Source organism: Mustela erminea, chromosome 9 (assembly GCF_009829155.1).
Source record: "Mustela erminea isolate mMusErm1 chromosome 9, mMusErm1.Pri, whole genome shotgun sequence".
Lineage (NCBI taxonomy): Eukaryota > Metazoa > Chordata > Mammalia > Carnivora > Mustelidae > Mustela > Mustela erminea.
In genome coordinates this window covers 87692511-87705718 of record NC_045622.1, presented here as the reverse complement: position 1 = coordinate 87705718, position 13208 = coordinate 87692511, and the positions used below count along the sequence as shown (strand labels likewise).

Below are 13208 nucleotides of genomic sequence, written 5' to 3'. Positions count from 1 at the left end.
ACCCCAGCGGGCAGACCGGGGGCAGGATAAATGGAGGATGGAGATGTGAATCTTGGGGAGAACAATCTATCAGTCAACCGGACCGCAGGGGTGTCCACTCTGACCGGGCAGTGACCAGTCCTGTTAACAGCCTCTGCAAGAAGATGGAGGAAGTCAACTCAAGTGTTAGAATAAGCTCCGGTCACAGAGTAAGAATACCAAGGAGATGCTGCTCATTTTTCGCTGGAAGTCCCATATTTTGCAGATGCAACAGAGCTCTGCACAGAGAAATGAAATGAGTTCGCCCAAGCCCAGCTACCAGTGTCCTTTCTGCTCCCTCCTGCGGCTACTCGTCTTCAGGCATCCATCCTTTATGGAAGGCAAGCAACATGATTCCCTTCCCACAATCTGGGACAACAGCATCCGTGGGCTTCAAAGAAAGGGAGGGGGGAAAGAAAAGAGAAAAGAGAAAAGTCTCCCTGCCCCATCTTCTCTACTTCTGAAACAAACCGCTCCAAGAATATACAGGCAGACTCAAAACCAAGAGCATGACGAGAGCCTACAAATGGCTGGTTAAGCGGGCACTCTCCCTTTGCTTGAGGTTAGATGCTAAACATAGACCAGAGAGCCCTCCAGAGAGCACCGAGGTCCTTAGCCAACTCAGGCGCCCAACGTCCTGCCTCTGCCCCGTTCACCAGGAGGCCCCAGCTGGCCAAAGGCCAAGGAAGGAGACAGAGCGCCGAGGCCGGCAGGAGGTTGTTCCTCAGTGAGACTGACCTGAACTGGATAAAATATTGCCTGCAGGGTGGGGAGAGTCTCAGTGAAGAAGTGGTCCCACACTTCAGCCAGAGCCTCAATGCGATTTTCACCTACACGAGGGCGAGAAGATGGGAGGGGAGAAAGAAAAGAAAAGAATTTATCATTACTTGCAGGACAGGCAGAGACAGTCCCGTGTCAAACGCAGTTTGGGGACAGGGCAGCTTGGGGACAGAGGTACAGAAGAAGCTCCTTATCTACATTTGCCCTGGGAGGCATTAGTACAAGTAAATGTGGGATTAGATGGGAAGACTTCACGGAAAAAAAGACAAATATGCCAGAAAAGGGAGCTGAAGTTTGGAAATCACATGACCATTGTGCCATCATGGGAATGGTTACAACATTCTCAGGCACTGCGCTAAACAACTTATCTCTAGGTCATTTCATGAGTAAACTCATGACTTCATTTTATAGGCTCAGAGAGGCCAAGGGTCTAGCTCAACATCACACAGCGAGAAGGCAGAGCGGGGATGCCTGAACCCATACTCTCGACAGAGTTAATCTGGGAGGATCATGGGCACAGTTATTTATTGTTTTCATTTTCTAATCATGACAACACTGTTTTTGGTTTTTTTTTGTTTGTTTGTTTTTTATATTCTGGATTGGAGCTGTCAGTACAGGGAGAAGAAAGAAGGGCCTAGAAAGTACCACTTCCACCCACTGGTTTGCAATAACCAGAGGCCAGGTGGAGGGTGGGACATAGCACATTCTGCAGTGGTCACCTGCAAGACACAGGACCCACCGGATGCTGCGCCTACTCTCGCCCCTGGGACCCAGACCACGGTCAGGCACCAGTCCCGGGCTGCCTATACACGGGTCACCCCAATGCCACCGGAAGGCGGTGCCAGAAACTTTGCAACTGCAGGAAGGCGGGCACGGGCAGAGAGAGGGGCCTGCACAGTGGCTGCTTTTTAATGACCTAGATGACAGAGCTGATTGAGCACTGTCTTTGCTCATCCGAAGCAGAGAAACTGGGTCGGCCAAGATTAGACACCGAGAGATGCACTTGGCAAAACCCTGCCAGTTCCACTGAGCAGATCTTGAAAGATTCATTTAGCATCTTCCGCCTATTAATTTAATGGACAATAAAAGCAGTGGCTGAGAGAGAGCAGAGCAAGGGCATAACTAGCAGTGAGCAGGGCCGAAGATGTGCCGAGTTTGAAAGGTCAGAGAGAAACACACTAGGGGGGAAAATGCAAATCCATAGCACCCTTTAATTTCCCTCCTGGACTGCTAATTACAGTCAGTTGGAATTGCTTATTGACTTCTCCGTCCCCTCCACTAGAACGGGAATAAGCGCGTGAGCCCTGTCCATCCTGCTCACCATTATTATTTCTAGTGCTTAGCACAATGCCAGACGGATCAATAAATCCATTTTTAGGAATCTTTCAGTAAATGAATGGCAAGGATCAAGTGTATAGGTTTTCCCAGATGCTAAGGCCGGTGCGTGAAAGGAGGTTACCATTTAATCCAAATATGGGACAGGGCAGAACAGGACTAAATAATTCGCTCCGACATTTTCCTTTGCTCTTAGATCAAGAAAACCTCTAAAAAATGGGCATTCTGGTGGGCAGGGGCAGGAGTCTGTTTCCTTCTTCTGCAACCTTACCCGTGACCTTTCCCTTTGACCTTTGGGCCCTACTATGTGGATTTTACCTCAGTCCTTAATGCTCACCATGATCCTTCACACCACAGGGCTTTTGCATGTGCTAGTCCCTTTGCCTAGACTGTTCTCCAGCCCCCACCCCACTCTTTGCCTGACTTACATTTGTCTGTCCCTCTAGTTTTAGCTCCAATACTGCCTCTATACCAAAGTCCCGCCCACTGGTCAAACCAGTGGAAAACCTATGGACTATAGTCTTGGTACCTGTTGCAATTACAGTTTTATAGTTGATGATGATTTGATAAGGACCTCTCTCCACCACCGGTTGTGAGCTCCACGAGGGCCTGGAATCCTACGATGGCTTTGTTCAGCACAGGGTCCCCAGCACCTAGCAAAGTGCCTGGTACGTAGTGGACTAAAAATCAATGTCTGAATGCACAAATCTTTCCAAACGCAGGCTATGCTAGTTCACAGCAGAGAGGAGTTGAGAGGACAAAAGGAACATCTGAGATGTTAGCTCTCATCCAGGTACCCAAGAACAAGGTGAACCCAACACCTGGATAATGTCCTTCCCAGGAGAAAGGGCTCCTCCAGCTCCTTTACATGATGGCCTGTATCCTAAGCCTTCTACGAGGCAGACAAGCAGAGGCCTTCCGGAAATGGAGGAAGGGGACCCCTGCAGGTCAGTGCTGGTGCCTACGGACTCTCCTCCACCACCAAGACAGAATGCTCATCGGCACATGAGGCAATCCTCCCACTCAGCAGCAGGAAGGCACCTCTCCTGGGAACCTGGGTCTAATTGCTGCCTTCAAACTTCACAGAGTAATGGACATTTTGGAAAGCATTCAGAGGAGAACATCAGACAGACACAGGCTAACAAAACAGGGTAGCCCCGGGGAAGAGAGTTACGAGGAAGTGACTTCACCTTCAGAAAACAGCCCAGAGGACTCAGCTTCCTGCAAAGATGAAGGGCGACTGGATGGAAGGTTCTAGATAGACACCCTACAAACACTTAATGGGCCACGGGAGTTTTGACCACCGCATGACTACAGAAGGGGAATGAGAAACTCCTCAGGGTCAAGGTTGCTAAAGCTTGGGGAAATGTCACTGGAATTATCGTGACAGAGCCTGCCCGGAGAGGAGCTGTGTGTGTTGGTTCTGCGGCCGTTATGCTGCAGGTGCATAAACAGGGAGGTCTGTTCCATGAAAGGATGGGTACTAACCGTGGTTTCTGAGCCAGAGGATCCGGGGCACCTGGGTGGCTCAGTGGGTTAAGCCTGCCTTCGGCTCGGGTCATGATCTCAGGATCCTGGGATCGAATCCTGCATCAGACTCTCTGCTCGGCAGGGAGCCTGCTTTCTCCTCTCTCGCTCTCTCTCTCTCTCTGCCTGCCTCTCTGCCTACTTGTGATCTCTGTCAAATAAACAAATAAAATCTTAAAAAATATAGCCAGAGGATCCTTTTAGCTGAATAAAATAGTTCTTGGAGGTGTAGTACATAACATAAAAAGTGGGGATGTTCGGAAGACAGGCAAGGCCCTTACAGGTTTTCCACAGGCCCCTTGGCTATGCAGTAGAGCCGCTCAGACGCTTGGATGAGAACAGACCTGGGGGAACACCTGGCCCAGTGCCCCGTAGGGCGCTTGGGGAGCAGAGGCACAGAACCTCAGATGACTGGCATTCCTGAGCCTTCACTCCAAATGTATTTACGGCGAGCATCGCTCAAATGAGAGGCCCTGAACTTCCCTTTAAAATATTTTCTTTATTTATTTGACAGACAGTGAGAGAGGGAACACAAGCAGGGGGAGTCGAGAGGGGGAAGCAGGCTTCCCGCTGAGCAGGGAGCCCGATGTGGGGCTCGATCCCAGGACCCTGGGATCATGACCTGAGCCGAAGGCATATGCTTAACCACTGAGCCACCCAGGCGCCCCTGAACTTCCCTTTAAAAGCACCATACAGCTCCGGTTTTGCTTGATATCCTTTTCATGAAGCTGGTTTTCCACGTTTCCAGGAGCTTGTGATAACTTCCCAGATGACTTCCAAGCAAACCCATGGCCACAGACCATGTGCTTTTCTTCTTTCCCTTTCTGAGGCAGCCACCTCCCACGCTGGTGTACCAGCCTGACCCCAACATGCAAAAGGGGCACAGACTTCTTCTCATCAAAGCTAGTCACTTAAAAACAAGGCCTTGGCTGGGGGGTGGAGGGCACCTAAGTGGCTCTGTGGATTGAACATCTGACTATTGAATTCAGCTCAGGTCATGATCTCGGGTTGTGACATCGAGCCCCGAATCAGGCTCAGCACCGGGTGTGGAGCGCTTAGGATTCCCTCTCTCCCTCTTCCTCTGCCCCTCCTCCTTGCTTGCATGAGGGGGCAAAAAAAGGCACACCCTCCTGCCCGCTATGTCTGTGTCCAGTGGTAAATCTGTAGTAGTAGATTTGACCTCCAGGTAGAAGTTTCTAGGCTAGAGTAGGGGAAAACAAACAAACAAACCCATCTGTGGACCTACTACGTGCCAGATAACGGGGTTACACCTATTATATTCCCTACATTCCCTTTCAAAATCGTATCATTTTAAAAATGATTAAAAAAAAAATCCAAAGAAACTAGAAACTTGCCAAAAGTCCCCCAAGCAACAGGTGGTGATCTAAGATCAGGATCCAGCTTCTCAGGATCCAGAGTCAGGGGGTTGGTCAATTCTTGCCTTGGTCCCACCTCTCACCTCTATTTGGTGCCTCTCCATCCTGTCCCATGGGCTCTAAAACGTTTTAAGTCCAGGAACCTTCCTTTGCCCATCAAATCAGACTCATGCAGCAGGTACCTGCCTGGTATACAGTCCCCCAAATGGGTAGGGGCCTCGTGAAATAGAAGACCTCAAGAAACATGAAAAAGGCCAATTGAGAATAGCCTGGATCAGACCAGGAGCGGCATGGCAGGATCTGGAGTGGAATCAATGCCTGCCCAGGAGACCGCCAGCACGCCCCCGGGGAGAACCCCTGAGAAGACCACCCCGATTCCACAGGACTTCTCAAAATACGATCGGACTCGCACTGCCACAAGCAGCCGACTGCAGGCGAGTGCAGCCGCCTGGCTGGAGGAGACACGGTCGGCGTGAATCACTCCCTTGGAGCCCGCCACTTTTGGACAGAAGCATTTCAGCTGTCCAAACACCAGAGGCTGAGTCACAGAGCCCGCTGTACGAGGGCTGCCTTGTACTTGCCTTCGCACAGCTTAATCTTCTCCTCCACGAACAACAGGCCTTTTGCAAGAAGCTGGTTCTGTCAAGAGAGAACAAAGAACACAAGGGGTGGGCTACTGCACAGACTGACAAAACCTTCCACTTCCAGTGGCTGAGGGCGCCGGGTTCTAGGCACTGGCAGGCTCTGAAGCCTCCAAGTCTGAGGAGACTTTTGTCCTCTTGGAGGATCAGGCTTCGGGAGAAGTCAGCGAGACATCCCGCAGCAAAAGATGGAGACAGGGGCCAAACCCAACCGCCATCCCGTCCCTCCAAGCAGGAAGGAGGTAGGCCTCGCGCTTGGCTGGCCCTGTGGCACCCAATATCCTTTGAGCCCTTAATCTAAACTCAGAAGAGGGAGCGCTGAGGTAATGGGAAATTAGGCAGAAATAATATTTTTTAAAAAAGATAAATTGAGGGTTTCTCACGCTAGCATGAAAGAGACTGTGTGTAAAACTTCAACCAGCTGTGGGTATGTGTCCGTCAGTGAGCGTGTGTGTGTTAAGCTGTGGAAAGGGAGAATAAGGTTAAGTCTTTTTTCTTTTCCTTTTTTTTTTTTTTTTTAAGATTTTATTTATTTGACAGAGAGAGACACAGTGAGAGAGGGAACACAAGCAGGGGGAGTGGGAGAGGGAGAAGCAAGCTTCCTCCTGAGCAGAGAGCCCGACGTGAGGCTCGATCCCAGGACCCTGGGACCATGACCTGAGCCACGGGCAGACGCCCACCGACTGAGCCACCCAGGTGCCCAGGTTAAGTCCTTTTTCAATCGCACCTAACAACTGTTGAGTGTTCTGTGTATGTCAAAGGGTTTACAGCCTTCATTTCACCTAATTCCAACCATCTCGAAAGTCTCTTCTGGTTGGTGCCATCACCCTTACGTGGCTGATGTCAGGAAAGACACCGCCTACAGGGGACAGAGCAGAGCTTCCTGGAGCCAGAAGCCATGTTCTCTCCACTCTGCTTTGCTGCCTTCCGGCAAGTCTTCCCACCCAGACCCCTTCCTTCCCTTGAAGGGCTACAGCGGGTCCCACAAGAAGTAGAACAGCCTCTCCACATGTCACAGAAGCTCCGAGAACGAGGACGTGCTGGTGCCTCTCCCACCTCACCCCATATTATCAGATTCTCAAAGGCCTATGTTTATGGCATAGGGGGCCTGTGGGGATATGACTCCTACACAAAAAAACCAATGCATTTCTTAGTATACTCCTTTATAAAACCCTACATGGCCATGATGACATGAGCATGCATAGCAGAGGGGAAAAAACTTAGATGTCAGATGGGTTCAAGTTCCAGCTTGGCCACATTCTAGCTGTGTAATCTCAGCCTTACGTTCCATGATTCTTGAGTTCCTTATCTGTAAAATGGTACCCAACCAGCAATATCATAGAGTTCATGTAAGAATTAGTCACTGTAAATACACACACACACACACACACACGTGGTCTTTTTTGTCCTTAGTACTCAGTGGCAACGGGCAGTGATGAGCACAGCTGCTCCCTGAGCCCATCTGTCTTCACAAAACAAGAGGGATGTAGAGAAAGTCTGTAACAAATGAACCTACATCAAGTATATTAAAGTATTTTTGAAAAGGAGCAATCCCATTTCTGTGACTCATACATATAAACCAAATGTCACAGATCCTATTAAATAAAACTCACAAGATATGGGTGCCTGGGTGGCTCAGTGGGTTAAGCCTCTGCCTTCGGCTCAGGTCATGATCCCAGGGTCCTGGGATCGAGCCCCGCATCGGGCTCTCTGCTCAGCTCCCTCTATTCTTTTCTCCTGCTCATGCTCTCTCTCAAACAAATAAAGTCTTTTAAAAAAACAAAAAACAAAAAAGATAGGATCTAACTTCAAAAAGTAGCCGGGCACTGTTTGGTTTCAAGATGGAACCCCAAATTCAAGTTAGAGCGACATCTTATGGGAGAGCACCAACTCTGTTGAAGGACGAAAATAGCAATTCCTTTACAAAGAACAGCAACAAACAGGTAATTAAGGGGAAACCCCAACTGCGTCTTCTCCTTCCAGCCCAGCAAGCATTTCCCAGCAGCTCCTGGGTCAGAAAGCAAGAAACCACCACGGCACCCAACTTCAGCTCTCAGAAGCAAGGCTCTGGGACAGATGAGCTGGACAGGAAAGGGTTCCAGAGGAGCTTCCTGGTGGCAATCGCTCCATCGGCATGTTTCTGGGCAACTGGGGCCTCAAGCCTCTGCGTGGGTCCCTTTCCCCCATCCGGATGAGGTTCTCAGAACAACTCTGGGAGCTCTGTGCAAGGGTTCCTGATGCCATGACTCCCTGTCACCACCTCTAATGCAGCACGGATGTCCCAGGCTTTTTCCAAAACAGCCCTACAAGCCTCAGAAAGCTCACGTCTCTGCGATACACCCACAGATGAGATCCAGCGCCCCTCTGAAGGCAGCTTTCGTGTGTGTGTTCCATCACCGCAGTCATGCACACGTTCAATGGCACGGGTCGGGGAGAACCGGAAGTACTGGGAGGTGGACAGAGAAAAAAAGCCTCATCTTGGTCCTATCCTGAGTTAGTCAAAGAAATGAATTCAAACCCTATATCCTCTGTGCTAGGTCCTTAGGGGTGAGGAACGTTTCTTAGTTTAGTGCCCGTGGCTCTGAGAAGTGTCCCAAACACAGCAGATGCTAATAGACATTAGCCGAGTGTCCATGTTGCCTGTTTGGGGGGTAAGATCATGTTGAACTTTTAAGAAATCAAGATAAGAGACAGAATGTGTATAAGAGGGAAGAAAGGGAAAAACAGTCTCCCTAAATTTGTTGACATTTCTTCATTTGGTAAAAATCACTTTGTCTGGATCTTAGAGGATAGACTTCTTTAAAAGACGGCCCAGACTCTCCTTCCTTCTCTCTCTTACATCTTCCCCCTTTCAAGGAGACACTTGGGAAAAAAACAAAACAAAACTTTTTTTTTTCTTTTTCAAGGAAAATAAATTACTTGTGGATTATAGAGAGATGAAAAAGAAATTTTTCATTTAAAAATTCTCATGATAGGGGCGCCTGGGTGGCTCAGTGGGTTAAAGCCTCTGCCTTCAGCTCAGGTCATGATTGCAGGGTCCTGGGATCAAGCCCCGCACTGGGCTCTCTGCTCAGCAGGGAGCCTGCTTCCTCCTCTCTCTCTCTGCCTGCCTCTCTGCCTACTTGTGATCTCTGTCTGTCAAATAAATTTTAAAAATCTTTAAAAAAAAAATTCTCATGATACGTAGCATGGCAATCCTTAACTTAGATCAAATAGAGCACCGAAAACAGGCTCGGGAAGGGACTGAAGGGAGCATCTAGTCATTCTGCATCTTTCCAGCTCTGTGGTCAAAATCCACTGGTCACACACAGTTCCGATGGTATATGTGTGGACCCTTCCCAGGAAAGGAGTCTCTAGATTTTCTTCAGCACGTGTGCACAGAGGAAGGATCTCTGGGGCCAGCTAGCCCACAGCCCCCACCCCCTTTGGAGAAGCACCTGTCATCCACTTAATGGACCTGTGCCCCACTGTGCAAGTTCAAACCCCTTGACCCCAGCCTGTAGCGTCAGCTTAGCCAGCTGGCCTGGTTCCAACCCTACCCCTGACACAGGTCTCAGACTGAGCCAATTGTATCTCCTGGGAATCTGCAGTCAGGCAGGACCCTGGGGAGGTTAGGGTCCTGTGTGACTGCAGGCCTCATGGTCTGAAGGGCCTCCCACTTGGGTTTAGTGCCCTGCAGTTACCATTTCAATTCTTAATATTTTTATCTTTGAACTTGTATATTGTAAGTGAAATTGGATAGGGCTATGCAGGACGTGCCAAGGCCTGGGGCCTCAGCTCCTCTGTGGTCCTGCCTCTTAGCACCTCCCCAGGAGGGGTTTTCAGCATCTGCTGTCCCCGCGCACTGGTGGCTGACCCCGCTGCAGGGTCTTCTTCACCCTGCCCACCTTCCACTATCCTCCCATTCCCAATGGTGGAAAGGGTCCAGCCGGTGGGCGCCCAGGCACAGGTGCAGGGAAGGGAGAGTTGGGTGCCCGCCTTGCAGCATCTCGGGGAGGGGCCTGGTGGCAGCCCTCCCCTCCCAGGGCTCACAGAGCTGTGCCTCAAGTGCTGGTGGCTCAGCGCGGGGTGGGGGGGGGGTGCACATTTGGCCACCCTTGATCTGTGTCCAGAGGGTGCAAAGGTTACAATCTCTTCAGAGGTCACCTGGCCACCGTGGGTTACAACAGCAAGCCCACAGGAAGACTGATTTACCCACCCTGGCCATGACCAATTTTTTATTTTGCACTGGGCCCTGTGAATGACGAAGCCTACCTTGTCTGTCTATCACTTTACTTAAGGATATGCCACCTGACATCTGTGGGGCTTAAGGCTACTGAGACCTAAAAAAGTGGGGGAGGGAGGAACCAGCATTGAACTGGGCATCCATTGTGCACAGCCTGTCTTTCTAGGCACCTGTTCTCCCTGGAACTCACCTCACCGCACTCCCAGCCCTCGACAAGAGCCCGACTCCGGAAGGTACCGAGTATCTGCTCGCTGCGGGCAGTGTGGGGCTAGAGCTGGAAAGAACCTAACTTTCCTCTGGTCCCACTCTCCGCCCCATGGCAGCAGGACCACCACCTCCCCAGGCCTAAGGCTTCAAGCTAATAAAACACATTAAACAGCAGCCACCTAGGAAACGACCTGGGTGGGACTTGGAACGAGGGTCCTGGTCACCTACTGCTTCACCCCCACCCCAGAAATGAACTTAGCCGTGGAATACACGACACTTTGTTGAAGTGGCAGACGTGGCTGGGTGTGAGAAACAGCTGACTTGTCTATTTTTTCTAAGGCATCAAAAAATAGGCTGCCCACAGAAAAGTGAGGTCCAGCTAGGAAAATGCAAAAAACAAGGATGTCTGGGGAAACGCACTAGAATCACCCAATCTTGAGTGGGCAGGACAGATTCGCCCCATCCTGCCAAGGGGATCATGGAGGACAGGCAGGAGGAAGCAGTGGAGGGCAGAGGAGAAGGTGGTCTTGTCACCAGGGCACACCTCCAGTTCACTCCCACCGGAGGGACTCAGGAAAACAGGGGACCCGTTAGGCTTGGGGGGTGGGGAGAAGGACATGGACCCCATCTTCCCAGAGGAAAGAACTTTCCACATAGCAGGAATTCTGTAGATGCTAAGGCCGCCGGCCACCCTCCGCTTCTACTGCTTCAGCAGTGATGATGGAAGGACAGGAGAGTTACTTACAGGTTTTCACTCTTGTCAGGCACTGTATTAAACCCTCTGCATGCACTAGCTCATTACACCTTTGCCAGAAACGATGCCTGTCTTACAGATGAAGAAATCAAGGCTTGGAGAAGTAACCAGCAAATGCAAGACCAGAACTGGCACCCAGGTTGGTCTGAATCCAAACCCAGGTCTTTCTCCCATTCTATGCCCCTGGTTTATTTTAGCAATAATAATAAAAGATACAAAGACACAAATCACCATATGCTGACTGTTCCCTTTATACCAAGCACTTGACCAATATAACAACTCCTCTAGGAACCGCAACAACCTTTTGAAGTCGGTACCATGATTATAACTAGCGTACCGCTCCGAAAACTAGGCTCAGAGAGGTTGAGTGACAGGCCTGAAGTCACCCAGCCAGTAAGGGTTCCAGCAAGGACCAGGATCCAGATGTGCCTGGCGGAAGGGCTGGTGCTTTCAGCCGTCCTGCTCTCCTGCCCTGGCACCTGGAGAGGCTGCTTACCTCCTTGCCCACAGGGGAAAGCAGAGGAGATCCTCTTCCGGCTCTACACATGCCAGGAGCAGTTGGCTTAGCCACCTCAGGTGAGGTCACTCAGTCCTACCAAAGCCTCCATCCAGCTGGCTGACCCTGCTAGCAGCGTCCCAAATTCTGCTTCTCCAAAAGTACTTTCTCAGGCCTCCCTCTCTGCGATCCACTCACTGTCTAGCAAGGCCAACACCTGGCTCCCCGGCAGATTCCAATCCCAAAAGAGACATTCCTTCCGACCCCAGAGGCGTCTAGAAGCACGCCCCTCTGCCTCCGGAGAACCTGCGTTACCCAACAATCCTACTGCACGCATGTTTCCAGCGATACCAAGGTCTACAGAGGTTCCTGGCGCTGGCACCCAGCCAGTGATGGAAACGGTGGGTCACCTTCTTTCCCCTCGCAACTCTGCAAGTACAGTCATCGTCCCTAAGGACGTCTGCATTTCCCGTGAACCTCAATACCTTCCTAGATAAGCAGCGAGAAGGCTCATAAACATGACTCACCCCCAAGCCTGGAGAGTTCCTAATAAGCCAGTCCTGATGTGTGTTTTGCACGTATGTGTTGTGGGGTGTGTGTGTGTGTGTGTGTGTGTGTGTGTGTGTGTGTGAGGGGGCGTGATAAGACCAGACAGAAATCCCCAGCTGGAGTGAGAAGATTTAAAACTCGGTACAAATGCCAATGCTTCATTTAGCCCTGCTTCAGGGGTTCCTGAGAGGGTGTATTTGGGGTTTTAAAAAAGTTGTTTCACAAGGAAACTTGGAACAGTCCATGTCTGTTTCACTGGACACAAAACAAATGAAAATTAAAAACACTGAAACTTGTCTTCCCTGGGGCATCCTTGAACATTTAAAGTACAATCCAGAAGATTTTTCTTCTGTGGCCAGATGGCCTGGGTTTGGATACCTGCTCTGCCTTTCCCTAGCTGTGCGATCTTGCATGCCCTCCCTTCTCCAGGTTTCGGTTGCACAAGAACAAAATCTTCCTCATCAGCCATCAGGAGGAATAAGGGACATGGCCCAGGGGAAAAAAAGTTTAGAGCGTCTCTCAGAAAGTGCGCAGGCATCACAAGCATGGACAGCGTGGCCCAGGGCCCACACTTTCTGCTTCTGTGAGTCTGAGGCGGGGCCTGAAAATTTGCTTTTCCAACACACTCGCAGGTGGCGCTAAAGATGCTGGTCCGGGGACCACACTCTGAGAACCAGGGGCTTAAAACAATGCCTGGACCATGAACGTGTGAAAATGTTAGCCATTGGAACTATTACTGCTTTCGCCCTCCTTAGAGCTCTTCGCCAGCCTCAGAGAAAGCTGCCCTGGTGCTTTCCATGCCTAACCAGTATTTCTCAGCCCTTCCAACTCAGTCTTGATTCCTCGTGGCCACAAAACGGCTGCAGTGTCCCCACATCCGAAAACTGTGTGCATTTCCAGCAGCCCCCCTCCATCCCCTGCCTGCCATCCCCCCTCCATCGGGGCCCTGAGCCTGGCTGCTGCCTGCTCTATGGGAATTTCACCCAATTTCATACATAATGGTTTCCTGAAAACTCATGCAGAACGAGACACTTGCATGATATAAGGCAGAGTTCTGCTCCTGTAGAGCTAAGAAGGATTATAAAATCCCTAATTACACCCCACCTGCACCTGACAGACTTCTAGCGTTTCGCACCTTCGTGTTCCTCGTTTCTCAACTGAACGTGCAGTACGCCAAGGCCAATGGGGCTAAACACCCGCCACGTCTGCATGCCCGTTGAGTTTCCTCTTGATCTCAATTATATGAAGACTTACGGTTATCAATTTCATAGGACCCATCTTTTCCATTTATCTTCATAAA

The 13208-nt window shown here is 50.4% G+C and overlaps 1 protein-coding gene across 10 annotated transcripts in view; it reads right to left on the bottom strand.

Annotated features, from left to right (window-relative positions):
• The window catches only part of PRR5L (proline rich 5 like), a 144811-nt gene that overhangs the window by 17087 nt on the left and 114516 nt on the right, over positions 1–13208 (bottom strand). For all 10 annotated transcript variants that reach the window (XM_032356596.1, XM_032356598.1, XM_032356599.1 and 7 more), the window contains 2 exons: positions 5618–5675; positions 757–848 (listed from right to left, as the gene is read on the bottom strand). In XM_032356596.1, the coding sequence (XP_032212487.1) occupies positions 757–848; positions 5618–5675 (150 nt within the window). The remainder of the gene's footprint in view (positions 1–756; positions 849–5617; positions 5676–13208) is intronic.